General features: G+C 40.2%; 1 protein-coding gene across 4 annotated transcripts in view; it reads right to left on the bottom strand.

The window, feature by feature from the left end:
- The window catches only part of ep300b (E1A binding protein p300 b), a 45,717-nt gene extending 31,778 nt beyond the window's left edge, over nucleotides 1–13,939 (bottom strand). For 2 of the 4 annotated variants that reach the window (XM_065277875.2, XM_065277876.2), the window contains exons 1-7: nucleotides 11,965–13,939; nucleotides 9,433–10,016; nucleotides 4,069–4,230; nucleotides 3,646–3,883; nucleotides 3,406–3,519; nucleotides 1,935–2,162; nucleotides 1,589–1,697 (exon numbers count right to left, since the gene is read on the bottom strand). In XM_065277875.2, coding sequence (XP_065133947.2) covers nucleotides 1,589–1,697; nucleotides 1,935–2,162; nucleotides 3,406–3,519; nucleotides 3,646–3,883; nucleotides 4,069–4,230; nucleotides 9,433–10,016; nucleotides 11,965–12,058 — 1,529 coding nt within the window. In that variant the 5' untranslated portion in view covers nucleotides 12,059–13,939. The remainder of the gene's footprint in view (nucleotides 1–1,588; nucleotides 1,698–1,934; nucleotides 2,163–3,405; nucleotides 3,520–3,645; nucleotides 3,884–4,068; nucleotides 4,231–9,432; nucleotides 10,017–11,964) is intronic. The other 2 variants (XM_073813863.1, XM_073813864.1) reach the window with 1 other exon arrangement.
- Between the last annotated feature and the right edge of the window lie 1,095 nt (nucleotides 13,940–15,034).

Below are 15,034 nucleotides of genomic sequence, written 5' to 3'. Positions count from 1 at the left end.
GTTTAATTAGGAAATATAACATTACCTTAGTGCATTTTAAAGCACACTAAAGTATTTTAAGATATGTCAGTGCAAGTTGATTTCAGCTTGAACAGCTCTTGGGTTAATTTTAGTGTAGGACTAGACTAATCCCTGTCTGGGAAACCAACCCTTAGTCTCCCTGTGGTGAAAATCAAGTTTTTAAAGTGGGTGATTTACATTTTTAAGTCAATGCAAAGTTGCGAATAGGCATCCTGTGGGGCAGTAAGAGCAAATGGCGCGGCGCAAATGGTTGAAAAAATTGAACTTTGGTTAACTCGGCACCAAAATCCAACAATTAGGAGCTTGTTCAAGCAGTGACGTGATTAAAGAAAGCGAGCGGAGGTAGAAAAACAAAACAAGGCAGGACGATCATCATCGCTATACGAAAGTGAGTGAGGATGTCGAAATCTTGTAAGTTTACTCAACTTGAGCTATATAAGCCCATCCCATGACGCAAATCTATGCGTGAATGTCTCGAATGACTAGAATTTCACGCGCGAATGAAGCAAAAACTCAAAATGTTCAAGCGTACAACTACGCGCAAATAGCGCGTTTTTGCCGCCTCTTCCACATCTGGTGTGAACACACAGTAACAGTTTAATATAACGGCAGTTATTTTAACCTTTGTCAAATAAAAGTGTGCACTTAGAAAATTGTTTTGTTACTGTTACAGTATTATAAGTTTTTTTTATTAATATTATTCTGCATTTGTTGCGTATGTTTCTAAGGTTGATTAATTAAAATCTACATTAACGCTTCATATTTCCTAAAAAATAAAAGTAATATTTTTTTTAGTTCTATATTTATTTTAAATAAGTCAGAAAAATCTCCGCTGTGTCCAGCAGACAGAGGGTGGGTGCGTACAGCAGGTGGCGCAACTTATGGATCCCGGAAAGGCTGGACCATCTCATTTCAGTTCTCTTATGAACGAGTCCTCGATTTCGAAGATGCCTCCTTCGAAAGACCCAGCCTTCGAATTAGGACACAGCTGATAAGGAAGTCTGAGGTATTGTGACTGAGTGTGGGCAAGGACTAATTTGCATATCAATGGTTAAGGGTAGAGTTAAGCCTAAAGTATTTTCCAGCCATCTGCGCGCCGCCCGTATGAAGCAATTTCATCATCAGGAGGGTCACCGGTCGTACGCACACCCCATCCGCATGCAGCCCAATTTTTGAGACCATGCAGACAGTACGCGAACAACAGCACATGCGCAAGAAAAATGTTAAGATAGGAGAGTCCACTATAAAACATACACACTATTTAAGTTTGAAAAAAACATTTTGATTATCAAAGATAAGCTTTATATGCTAAAATTATCGACTACAGGGGGACTAATCACAAATCAATATTTTATGTGCAATTGCTTACTTGTATGTAAATGCATGAATGAGTAGTATAACAAGCAAACCCCTTTAGGTGGATACAAGACCAACTTGATCCCCTGTCTAGGTTTATTTAGCAAAAATGACCATCTGACTGTCCATTATCCCTTACAAAGTGTCAAACCGCAAACTGAAGCAGCACAGATGAGGTGCCGCTCCACTGAGCTCCAGTGATGTCCATTACCTCTGAGCTGTCATGTTTCTGTGCAGCATGCCGTCTGGAAGCATCCCGGGATGCTGGTTTGTCATCTGAGCTCCGACTCCACCATTCACTCCCATAGGGTTTCCACCTGCTGGGATGCATGGTATAAAACATTTTGTACTCTTGTTCATGTGACACTTCTTAAACATACAGTAAGATTCACCACAACCAAGTCAAATTGAATAATTTACGTGCAAAATACATGTACACACTGTGTAATTAATCTGTGTCATTCAAAATGTGCTACAGTATACTGATCTGTGTGTTTGGTGCCTTAGTGAATGCTTAAGTATATAAAAGGTCTTTTTTAGGCAATGTAGACACGTACCCATATTATTAAGTGGCCTAATACCAGGTTGAGTTGGCACAGAGGTCTGTTGATTCTGATTGGCTGCTTGATTGCCCTGGTACGTGAGCCCAAGCGCAGCGTACGCCCTTTCAATGGAGCTTGGGTCAATCTGACTGGGCGGGTTCAGATTTGGGGCTGAAGGCTGGCCACCAGGTAAAGACACACCTAATGGGCCACCCATGCTCATACCAGCTCCTGCCAACAGAGCTAAAGAGAGAAATGCATAAATGACTGATACAAACAGAACATGACAGACTGAGACACAACCTTGTTGCATTTGCACAGTGAATCAAATGGGGGGTCAAAGAAGTCGGTAACACCTATAGACAAATTTCGTGTTTGCAAACAGAGATGACGTTTTTGTGGGCGGAGCCAAACTGGTTGCAGAAAGGGACTGCTCCGCAGTAGCGGTGAGAAGTGTTTTAGCATTAAACCGTGATTTTATGGATCCGGTGTTCTGTCGAAGTCTGATTCCACTATGTTTCCCTTTAGTGCAATGTTTCTTATAGCGTTTTAATCGCGTTGCGTTTATTTTTAAGATAAATAAAAAGTTTAAATGGCTTGGCTACTGGTATGCATGTATGTAATTTATATGTATTGTTCTTTTTTGCTAAATCAATTATTTTTTCAAGTCTGAATTGCTAAAGTACATATACAGCAATACTATCATGTATTCTATATAATAACGTTTATTAAATATTTCATCATTTTCCTGTTTTCTATTAATTCTTCCTTATATTTATAGCCTACGTGTTTGTTCTAAAACTATTATAAGAGTATTATGTTTACACACAAATTAAAAAGGCCTGTTTATATATAAATAACACTTTACATCATGTGTGTGGGGGGGGCTATATTTATATATTTATTAAGTATGTAAACATAATAATTTTAGAACAAACAGGAAGAAGACATAAGCTAAGAGGAAATAAAAAGAAATAATAGAAATTTATGAAATATAATTTTTTTGTATATATGCTTTTTAAGTATAAAAAACATTTATTCTAAAAAAATTATAAACATAACGTGATAAAAACGCTATAAGAAATACACGGAGGAAACAGACTTCCACAGAACACCGGACATCTTCTATACTTATTTTCTATTCTTCTTATTAATAAATTTCCATATGATTTCATCACTCCAGTCTGTCCGTTTAAGGGCTTATTGCAAACACAAACACCTACGTTTATCTTCAAATGATGTCTTTGACGATGGTATTCTATAAAAATGAAAGCCATCTTTTTTGGCATTCTTATTCTGACACTAAACAGCCCAACAGGACATTTTCTAGTGAGTTATCTTGCTCGTTTCACTCGTGTCTAATTCATTTCCAATGTTTTTCTGCAACCACATTGCGCGCACAGCTTGCAGTGACGTAGCTTTGACGTCTATTCGAAATTAGTCTATCTATACATGCTGCTTACAGGTGTTAAGTGTGTTAACTTACATTGCTGGTTTCGTTTGTCCCCGGCGCTCTTGAGCGGCAAACACACGGGACAGTCGTGCCGTGTGCAGTTCTTCCAGTGAGAGATGATCTGCCTGGAGGATGCGCAGTGAGCCACTACAGGAAAATGCAAACACTTTAGTAAGCCGTTTCATTTGCCATTTGTAAAATATGTACGAATAAAGTTTTTTTTCCTTGTACAGGAAGAGGGACAATACAATAAAAGTGAATGGCTCTACCCACCCTGGCATGATTTGCCAGCCTGACAGTGCGTCATGTGATTAAGGACATTCTTCATGGTTCTGCAGTGGGGCAGGTTACACTGACGGACCTCTCCGTTGGTTTGCTCTCTGCGATGGCACTTGTGAGCGTGCAGTAACAGCACCAGCTGCTGTTGGATGAGTTTTCGTTTCTCGGGGTCAGCTGCTGGGGGCCCCGTCGTCCCACCTGGCCCAGATACACCGCCCACCACACCTGAGCTCTGTTTTAGATTAAAAAAAATTGTCTGGTCAGCATGGGTCAGGTGAAAGATACATCTACACTTTTCAGTGGGCAAAAATCATGTAAATAACCAAAACGCATGTAAAAAGTCAAATTTATTTAGTGAGAGATGGTCAGCGAGGGTGAATGGAGGTTAATGTGACATCTAGACTAAAGCTCTCTCACCATGCCGCCCATGTTCTGTCCAAGCTGAGGTTTCTTGTCCATGTTGAACTGGTTAATGCTGTTAGGTTGAGCTGCTTTATTTTGGAGCTGAGGTCCCAAGGACTGTCCTCCACACTGACCATATGAACCGCCATAGGGACCTGGGGCCCCCATGATTCCCATCTGAGAGAGAAAGAAACTAAAATGAGACCATTCGTATTTCAATCATACGAGCCAATCTGGGGAGATTCACCAACCAGCAACTAGAAGCCAAAATGAAAGAGCTGAAAGCATATTAACAACAAACAAACAAACAAAAAAAGTAGCTGCAAATATTTCAGTCAATATAAACGACAATAATGAAGTCAGATACATTCGTCACATATAAGTGCTCGCTGCAATTAAAACATTTTACACATACGTCCCTTTGGTTAAGTCACATCATACATATAAAAATAACGTCAAGGTCACTGCGGTATCAATTCCTAAAATAAACTTTAAACAACTGTTAAACATTTCCCACTATTTACAAGCACCCAGCAAAACAAAGACTAAATCGAAATCTCATTCTTTTTCCTGCCCATTTCCAGGTCGAGGTTGCGCAATAGCCTGTGAATCAACAAAATGGTGCGCCCAGTTCCTCGTATAAATGAGCTGAAGGTTTTACAAACCGATGTGAATGTTGTTGAATTTATCATCCTAACTGAAGAGAATCCACAATACAGACAAACACATGCAGATCTTCATGCATTATTGCTAAGTCTAGGATTAAAGCTACAATATTTTCTAGCAAAACAAAATGTTTTTTGAGTATTTTTAATGAAGCAGATTTTAGTACTGTAATATTTTACAAACACATCCAATCATCGTTAGATCAACTAAAATGTTTTTTTCTCTTATTTAGTCATGAAAAAACCATCATACAACCGTTTTAATGCAATTTATAGACGGTTTCATTGGACGCAAGTGTGGTTAAGCGATTATGCATCTGGTCGGATCTTTACTTCCAGTTTCTGTTTGTTTAATGGTCTGACTAGTTGCTAAACTGAACTCTTGAACAAATACCTTGTTGAAAATAACAAACGTTTTGGTTTCCTAGGTAATCTAGGTGTTGTTTATTATGCTTGTTATATAAATAAACTACTTTATTGTTATTGATTATTAGCGAGTTAACCGGAAGTTACGTGTTTTCCACGAAAGCCGCTTGTTTATGTTGTTACTGCTGAAAGTGTGGAGAGATCTTAGCCTTTAAAAGGCGAACTTTTCGCTTGACCTTTAATATCTAATATAAGGCTCCCTGAAGCAGCTAACAAAAATCTGAGCACAACCAAGTGACAGGTGTGTAAATTAGGGATGTCCCGATCAGGTTTTTTTGCCCTCGAGTCTGAGTCCGAGTCATTTGATTTTGAGTATCTGCCGATACCGAGTCCCGATCCGATACTTTTATAATACATTAAAAAAAAGAATAAAGAAGAGCGAAAAAACAGAACCAGTCCAGGATGTTCCTTATGTCATGAGTCTAACTCTGTGCCAGCGCATAACTACAGATGTGTTAAAAAAAAAATGAATATATACTATATATGTTCAGGGGTTAAATTGGGGTTTGTTTTGTGGGGAGGCTCTGTTGGGAGGGAGGGTTCGAGGGGTAACATGTTTAATCCTGATGAAAGCAAAGCCACTGGGTGTGTTTCAATGACATTTTGTATCTCTGATAGGATTTTATAAGTTTCAGTTTTAAAGCTGTGCCACATGTTGACCCAAACTTTAAAACCTGAACTTTAAATTATGCAAATCTATGAGTCTGACACCCTATATGCATTTGGTGCACATGTCATTATGCACAATTGATCAAACTTTGAATGAAGTTATAAGACTTAACCTCCTTGACTCATTCTAGGCATAAGATAGGCTACCCAAAAAGACTCAATTAACAAGAAAAACAACATACTGATTCAGCAATATATCTTATAAATTAGCCATAGAGATTCCCTAAGCTGGTCAGCAGTTAGTTATAAAATACCTATAGTTAGGTCGTGATTCATTTGTATAATCAAAATACATTATTTTATTTAACTATACAATCAGTTGTATCCAGTTATCTAGTTAACATTTTGTAATGAGATGAGTGACATGGCTATACATACTTTAATACTTTGTTTCTAGACTTATATTAAGTTTTTTCGACATGGGCACCATTCTTACCTCTCTTTCTCTCTCTCTCTCATCTCTACAGTAATGTCAAATGATCCTGCGCGAATGCGCGTTCTTGCGGTTCTGAGTGAGACGCGGAACTGCGTCTGAGCACATGTTGACAATAACGATCAACGCGTCGTTTAAATGAGCGGTAAAAACGCGGTTTTGTCGTGGGTTCCTTGCACGCACGAGTGTGAAGCCTATGAATGAAAGCACGTCAATAGGCTTGTTCGACTTCATGCGGCGCCGCAAAAATCGACAGCCGGGTGACGTCAAACTACCGCGAGAGTGATCCGCGAAATCATACGGAGGAGTTTGCTTTTAAATCGTTCTCGCGGAACTTTGACGTCATGCAGCACCACAAGAACCGGCAGCCGGATGAAGTCAAACAAGCCTATTCTCTTCAGTTCACACGCACCAGCGCAGCGCGTACACTGGCGTGGCGCGGAGGGAGCAGAGCGAGAACTTAATGGATTTTAAACCCTGCATATGTATCCGAGTCCTGATCGGGAGGTAACGTCCGATTCCGATCGAGTCTGAAACCACGTGATCGGGGCCGATTTCCGATCACGTGATCGGATCGGGACATCCCTAGTGTAAATGCTTCAAGACACAACTTTTTGGCGTGTCTTCTTAATAGAACTTCAGGATAAATGTTAGCATATAGCATTAATTAGCATGTAGCGCTAACTCAGCAGTCACAACTTTGTTTTTAGCATTTTGACAACTTTTTAATTCTTTTAATGTGTAATTTAATGTTGGGGGCGTACATCTCGACTGTGACATCACAGTTGGTGTTATGTTGAGATTGGACTGTTTTTCAGCACTGTTTTTTACATGCACAATGTTTACATTGGAGGAAACAATTGCATTTAAGGCTCACGATATGTCATTACCATGTACAGAGCTCCTATTATTCATCTATGCCTATGGTAAATACAGTTTTTTTTATTCTATGGCACCTTTAAGGATTCAACAACACCCAAATTCTGTCTCTATACCAACATTCAATTACTTACAATCTGCCGAAATCGATATATAAAAGTTTCCGATACTTTTGCTTTTTACTCATTGTTTCAAATTATTGTCATGAAATCGTAGAAGTGCGAGCCTAAATGAGTTAAATGAATAGGTCACATTTTGAGTGCGGGATACCATACCTAATATTGATGGTACTTTCTATCTTTTCTATTGCGCCCTTTTTGTATTCCCCACTTTGTCTGTTATATTTTGTGCTGCAAGACGAAGTGACTCAACTTATCAGATGCTATTAATGATTTTGGCGTTCGTTGTTACAGGGCTGTAACGATTAATCACGCAAATGCGCGTTTTCTCCATGAATGAACTTTAAAATTACTGCGAAACCCCTAAAGTACATCCTAAAGTTAGGGGGCGCTCTCATGCAGAAACTCCCTTTGTGCCACAGAAGAAGTAGCATTACAAACGCTATTCCAGGAAATGTCTATAGGAATATTTATATCACTGTTCTTCAAATTGTTTCAAGTATTTTCATGATGATAAAGAATATTTTGAATGATTGTGTTTGACGAGTGTTGCTTTTTAAATGCACGTTATAAATGACTCCGATTCATAATGACTTTAGATTGATAAGGACTTCCTACTGACCAAATGCCGTAGAAAACAGCACAAGCTGTGCATGAAACACAGAATCGACTCAAAATCGATTCTGAATCAATTTCAGAGGCATTTTGAATGGGACACGTGATTAATAGTTGCAGTTTGTTATGCAGAAAATCTAATCTGATCCATGATGTTTATGACAGATGAAGGTTCATAAAGAGGAAGTGTGTAAACGTGATTGACACAACATGAGGTCGGCATTTATTTTTTAATGTGCAAAGAGTTTGGACAAGTATTTTGTAGTCAATGTGCAAAGAACATTACTCCCTTTAGCCAAATGATTGGACATAACTATGTCAAAATGCACCTATGAGAAAAAGGGGGTTCATATTTTGGCCCTGTACATTCTAAATGCTACCAATTATGTTGGCAACTTTAAGGACTGCGTTTGCACATCAGTGGCCTCAAAGATAACAAACCGCGTAAAAGCTACAAAACTGAGTTTCATCTCATGGGGCTTTGATTTAAAAGATAAAAGTAAAACGCAGGCAACCGTTGACAGAATGCATGGAAGCAAACATTTTTCAGCAGACACTGTAATGTTGGCAGTTGGTTAAAAAAGTAATGACATGAAAAACCAAAAGAGCCCCACCAATAAAAATACAACTAATAAATAAATACAAACATGCACAACATACCAAACAACCCAGTGGTCAACCTACTTGATTTGTGCTGTTTTATTTTTCCTATGCACAACATCAGTATGTGAACCTAATCTTATTGACCACATCTCTGTATTGTTTATTATAAATGGTAATATGCAATAAAATCTTGGTATTTTCTACAAAATGTAATTAATGTTTACATGCAAGTCAAAGCCTCATCCGAGATGATACTAGGGCTGGGCCGTATTTGTTGTGCAGCAGTATATTTTCAAACAGGTAGAAATCCAGTTTTTGACTTATTTTAATAATACGCTGTTTTAATAAAAGTGATTGTGACATCTTACATCTCACACTTGGACTTATATGTAAACATTTTGTTTACTTTGTAGAAAATACAGATAGATTTACCGTACATCCCCATTTATCCCAAAATTACAAAGATATGAATTGTCCTAATCACCTTTATAAAACAAAATTTAAATTTTCATTGGGTTTCCTTATTAAAAATTATGCATTTGCACATAATGCAAGCTGTTTGGAAAGCTTATGTCTGATCCCATCTATTCTTCAAAGAAGGAGGGGCATACCAGACCATACCGATGTAGACATTATTCTCATCCTATGTGAACCTTACCGTCAAGAGTATATTTGCAGTTTGATTTGTTATACTATCTAATGTAACAAGTGATCTTTTCTGCATCCATGCTTTATTATTTGTTCACTGAATAACAGACTCAGACAGAGGATAGCATTAACATGGTCTTCTTCTACCCACCATGGCCCTAAAAATGGTGACTACTCTGACTAATGTCAAATTTGCACATTTAATCCTTCTCAAATGGATTTACTGCAACTATTTTGAGTGCAGTGGTACCATAAGACAAAGATACCACTTTTATCATTATTGATCTGACACCCTGATTTGTAAAAAGGCCCTGTGCGTTACCTTATTCACGGCTCCTGGTTGCTGTGGCCTTAGAGCCGCCTGTGCCATCTGCTGCCCTGCATTTTGCTGGTGCAGGGAATCCGGCAGCATGTTTCCATTACCAGCCACACCTGCATTCATGTTCACATTGCCGTAGCCCATTCTGGGCGCACCGTTCATCACCTGCCCTCCCATCATGCTCTGCGGTTGTCCATTCCCTTTATGGGCTCCCATCATACTACGGTTCAGTCCAGCCACCATGCCAGCTTGTGGCATCATGCCAGGCTGCTGCTGCTGAGGGCCACCGAGACCCTGGGCAATGGGGGTGCCACCCAGTCCTCCCATCATCCCAAGGGAGGGCGTGTTGCCGGGGTTGCCAGTAGCCGTGGAGGTGGACGAAGGGGCGCCAGGGCGCAGGAGCTCAGACAAGTGCTTGTGTTTGGCAGCAGTGTCCTGGCTTGAGCCACCCAGAGATCCCAATGTCCCTCCTCCACCCAGACTGGTGTGTAAGTGGCCGGAGTCCACTCCATTGGGAAGGCCCAGATCGGAGGAGTTTATGAGTTCGTCGGGGAGATCCTGTTCCAGGTCGAACAAGGAGCCAAAATCTGTGAGACAAAAACACATAAGGTTTAAGAAAATGTATAGTTATATAAGCCAACACATGAACAACTCAGATGCAACAACAAAAAAAACTCTAAGTGCATCTGACATGTTTTTTTTTTTGTAAATGAGCATTTTTTTATTCTTAATGGATTCTGCAAACAAACCGGTATTTCTGAATGGCCTGAGGCCGGCCAAGTATTTGACGAACGTATAATACGTGGCAAGGCATTCGGTTAATATCATTATCTCATTTTCAACAAAGCAGCTTTTGCATCTGAGAATATATACAGAATATAAAGCGTTACTTGCAGAGGTATTGGTATACAAATCACAATATGGACCTTCATCTGAAAGTTATGTGGATGTAAACATGGGCTGCCCTAGAGCTTGCAACTGACAAGGACAACAACCACTCCTGTTATGCCAGATGAACTCAAAATGGCTACAGTCGATATTAACAGGTAAGTAAGCTTGGGTGATATATTGGTCTATCATCAGGCTTTCCATCTAGAAGTCTAGACAATCTGACCGAACTGAGATCTGATGTGTGTACATTACCCACAATGACGACAGAGATTCTGGTTTATTTATGGTTTATGCAGAAGCTAATAGGAGTGCAGTAAATGCACTAAAGCTGGTGTGATAACCAACTGTTGATACTAATAAAAAACACATGGCACAGGAAAACAACGGACAAACGGTGGGACAAAATGGGGGCTTTAACTATGTAATGGCAAGTCTTGATAAGTCACACACACCAGCAATTAATAATTCAACCTATACCAAATAGGAAGCAAGCAAATACAGCTAAACTCCATTTCATTAATGCACAACATACCAGCTGATATATTGAATATTGTCAATAACACACATTTTTGGTTTTCTTTCATTTTTTGCCAATTTTATGTAACTGCTGTGCTTACTCAGCCGTTTTGAGTACGCTATCATGAACTTATATATGACCAGCAAATAATATAAAAAACATGGGCGACAATATATGGGTGATCATATAATTGGAGGTGCATTTGGCGTACAAAGTCATCATTTTATGCTTTTTTCAAACATATATATTTCTAATAATTTTAAACATTTTGTGTTTTTTATGGATTCAAGATGTTACATCATGATTTCCTGTTGTCCGAAATAGTCAGTGTCAATTCTGTTACTGTTAAACTCTGTTACCTGTAACAGTGTTGACAGTATGTAACATAACTGGCAGTCGTACATAGAAAAACACATACAGTCTGCCTCATTCTCACATACATATACATGACTGTCAACTCTGTTACTCTACCTTGGTAACACAGTTTGACAATAACAGAGTACTAATTTGGACAACAGGAAATTGGGATTATCAGCTACACTTCTTACAGAAAATATCATACTGTTATGGCCTGTAACGTTTTGTATGCCATGAAAATAAGCTGGAAATTATAAAAAAATATATATAACAATTTGAAAAAAAAGACTTTGGACACCAACTGTACCTTTTTATTACCATCCATATGTATTTACTTTCTTCAGTCTTAAACCTAACAAAAGCAAAGCGACGTGATTTATAACTTCTGCAAGTTGAATTTCACCTGCACACAACTCTTAAAACGCAAAATCTCGTAAACCTTTGACACCAATCTCACTTTATAAAAGACAAACTCGCGCAAAGTTTTGTGTAGCGCACACCCGGAAAGACATCACGTAGTGTTTTGAACGCGAAGATGACCACGCACAAACAGAACTGAAACACACCTCACAACTTCAAATGAAAACACGGTGCCAGTTAGCCAGCTAGCCCTCTTGCTAAGTTGTTAAAATTCATGCGAATGCTGCAAACAAACACAAAAACTCACGACACAAGGTCGCGTGCCTTATTTTCACGCATTAACGCGAGCGGCGGCAGTGTGCAAGCGCGAGGCTCGCTGCACGCCGCAGCGCGTGAACGCTGTTATTTACCATTTCCATCGCTCGCGGACACCGACAGAGCCGGGGAGGACAATTTAGGCCTCTTTGCTGTAGGCGGACCGGAGTCCAACACATTATCGGCCATAGTTTCCTCAAATTTAACGTTAGAGCATATATCCCGTGTAGGATAGCGCTTCCCGTGGAGCCTTGCGACGTTCAATCGATGTCCTCGTTCACGAGCTCCGGACGGATTCCCGTTCACCTCTCATGGGACCGATGCATGCAAGCAATTGTCCACAAAAACACTTTGAAGTCTCTCTTTTCGTGTTTTTTTCTCGTTAGTTCCTCAAAGTATGTTTCCGAAGGGAGGAACAGACACGCTAGTGCAAACTCACGTAGCCTCCTCGGCGACTGAGCGATTTTCCCGAGATTTATCTTCGCTGCTTGCATCCGTCTTTTCCGCCATTGTCGGCAGCGAACTAGAGTGTTGGATTTTTTAAGGCGTTGTGTATGAGAGATAGGAAACGTGATGGGAGAATGAAAGACGAACTCACTCCACCGTGGCTTCGTGCAATGTTTATGGGAAAACACAAAGACTCAAAAATCATTCCTCTCTTTGGACCGGGTGCGCATTGTAGCGCTTGCGATTCTCACCCATCATCACTTTTACCTAGAGGAAGATTAAAAGTCCACAAGGCCACTTGAAATTGACACAGATATATCAATCTTCTTCATCAAAGCCTTTATTTCTCCCATATAATGAAGATAGGATAGAGAAAAATAAATACTTGAGGAAAAAATCTTATTCGTATGCCTAACGTTAGTGTATCAGTCCTAAACTAGTCCAAATGTAGTCTTGTGCACCAAAAGAGAAAAACTAACATATGTGGAAATGTTTAAGAAATGTGCATGCACGAGTTAACACTTGAGTTTACTACAAACGACTTCCATATCTCATCAGCAGTGTCCAACGTCTTAATATTTTGAAATCATTTTAAAGGTGACAAGTTAAATTGTTTATTGCGCGCGTGCCCTCTGTGTGAATGCGTCCAGTGCACGAGCTCGGGGGGGTTAAAACTGTTTGCAGAAAAATCTCTGACCATTGCCTCGAGAGAACACGACCACCCTGCACTGCGCACACTGTGAAGTCCAGAAGCAAAATGCACAAGAAATTGCGTTAAAAATGGACAGAGCGTGCATGCAATAAGTCCGAAGTGCAATATGTTTTCCCCGCAATTTGCGTGTGCACGAGCTAAAGAATCAGAATCAAGTTGTAGATTGACGGTCAGTGCATATGTATGTATTTCAATTTCAAGCAAAGGTGAAGATTTTGTCACTGAATGATGAAGAGCCAGCAATGCTTTCAGTGCACTAAGAAAAAACACTAGCGGAAAACTGACTAAAACGAATCCAATTGGGCTTCAGTAATATTGTGGGTCCGAAGCATCTGCCGATCCTGGTGATATTGCCAGCTGCACCCCCCAAAATCTGGGGGTCCTCAAAACCCTTTCATAGGCTTTGTGATACCGTGAACCCCCCTGCGCGTTCATCCCTTTTAAATTTCTCTCTTCTCCCGTACAGTTCTTGCTATTTCCCCCACTTTCCGTGTCGACCACCGGCAACCGGCGATGCGATTTTGTCCGGTTTTACCACTTCGTGACGACGAGGGCTGTAGATGTTTTTAAACGCCTTTTACTCAAATGGGATTCCCTTCGTTTAAATGTATTGCCCTCTTCCGCCTCTCCGTTGCGTTTACAAAAAAAGAGAAGAAAAAGAAAGGAAAACCCGATCCGTTCTTTGATTTTTACACGGGAGAATCTATCATCTTTCTCCGTTGTCCTCCGTTAATCGCCCGGTTGTGTTTTAGCCCGTGTTGATCCGAGAGGACGGACCCGCTGCGCAGCCGGCGGCGCTCAGAGTCGCAGTGATCGGCGCCCGAGTGGCTTTTTTCGGTCGCTCCTGCCTCCTTCACTCTCTCCGCACAAACAAAATGGCGGCTTGTTGTTTCTACTCCTCTGGCTGGGGGGAGGGAAGGTTGGAGGTGCAGTAACATTAGTGAGGGGGGCGGAGGGGAGATGGCGATCGGGCTTTCCCGGACAGTGCTGTTTCTGAGTTGCGACTCATCTGGGCGGGCGCGAGGGGTCCAGCAATATCAAATGATGGAGTGACTGCTGAGATGATGCTGGTGTGATTGACACGCACAGTGTATGGATTAAAAAAAAGCTTGCTTCGGATTTTTTTCCGAAGGGAGCTAGCCAGAATGACGGTCAGCCTCCTTGGAGACATACTGGGGTCATGCATCTTGTTCAAGGGCCCGGTAGTCATTTTAGCCCAAGGGCTGCGTCTCAAATCCTAGTGAGCCCCCTACCTAAACAGGAATTTTGAGTCATCTTAGCTCAGAGGTCATCGCTTAAAACTTAGTGACTCCTTTCTAGAGAGCGCTTTTGGGTCTCACAATAATGAAGCAGCTCAGTTAAACATCTTAAAACCTAGCAAACTACCTACACAGATAGGCATCAAAAAGCCATTTTAGGGTTTAAGATCAACAGACTCTCTATATAAATACAAGAATGCTGCTGAGATAGGGAGCTCACTTTATTTTGAGACTAGGTTTGATTTGCAGGTATCATTCAAACCTGGATCACTGGTCAAAACACAACACCTTTCAGATGAAATATATATTGAAATGTAAATACAAAATTGAATCTGGGCCCTTATTAGATTAGGAAAGGGAACTTAGGAGATGTTATCACCCATATACGATGGCAACCGCACCAATATAGGCCGTATTTGTCCATGTAACCAACACACCACAAAAAGCTTGGTCATTGTTTTCTTATTTGACTGCTACGATAGAGAAGTTGTTAATGTGAACAAATAATATGACAATTCCTCAAAATAAAAAAGTTTAACTTGCAGATAGTTCTGAGGTTGTGTCTGTGATACTGATTTATTGTTCATGTTACCAACCGGCCTAAAACAGTACTGTGTTTTGACCAAGTTAAGATTGAACCTGCAACATTTTTTGTTAACAGGTTTGAATCTTAACCACGGCCGAAAATTCAGTTACACTGCAAAAATTACTTTCTTTCTTAGTATTGTTGCCTTGTTTTCAGACAAA

Source organism: Paramisgurnus dabryanus, chromosome 3 (assembly GCF_030506205.2).
Source record: "Paramisgurnus dabryanus chromosome 3, PD_genome_1.1, whole genome shotgun sequence".
In the NCBI taxonomy this organism is placed as follows: domain Eukaryota; kingdom Metazoa; phylum Chordata; class Actinopteri; order Cypriniformes; family Cobitidae; genus Paramisgurnus; species Paramisgurnus dabryanus.
This window is presented reverse-complemented; position numbering and strand designations above follow the sequence as displayed.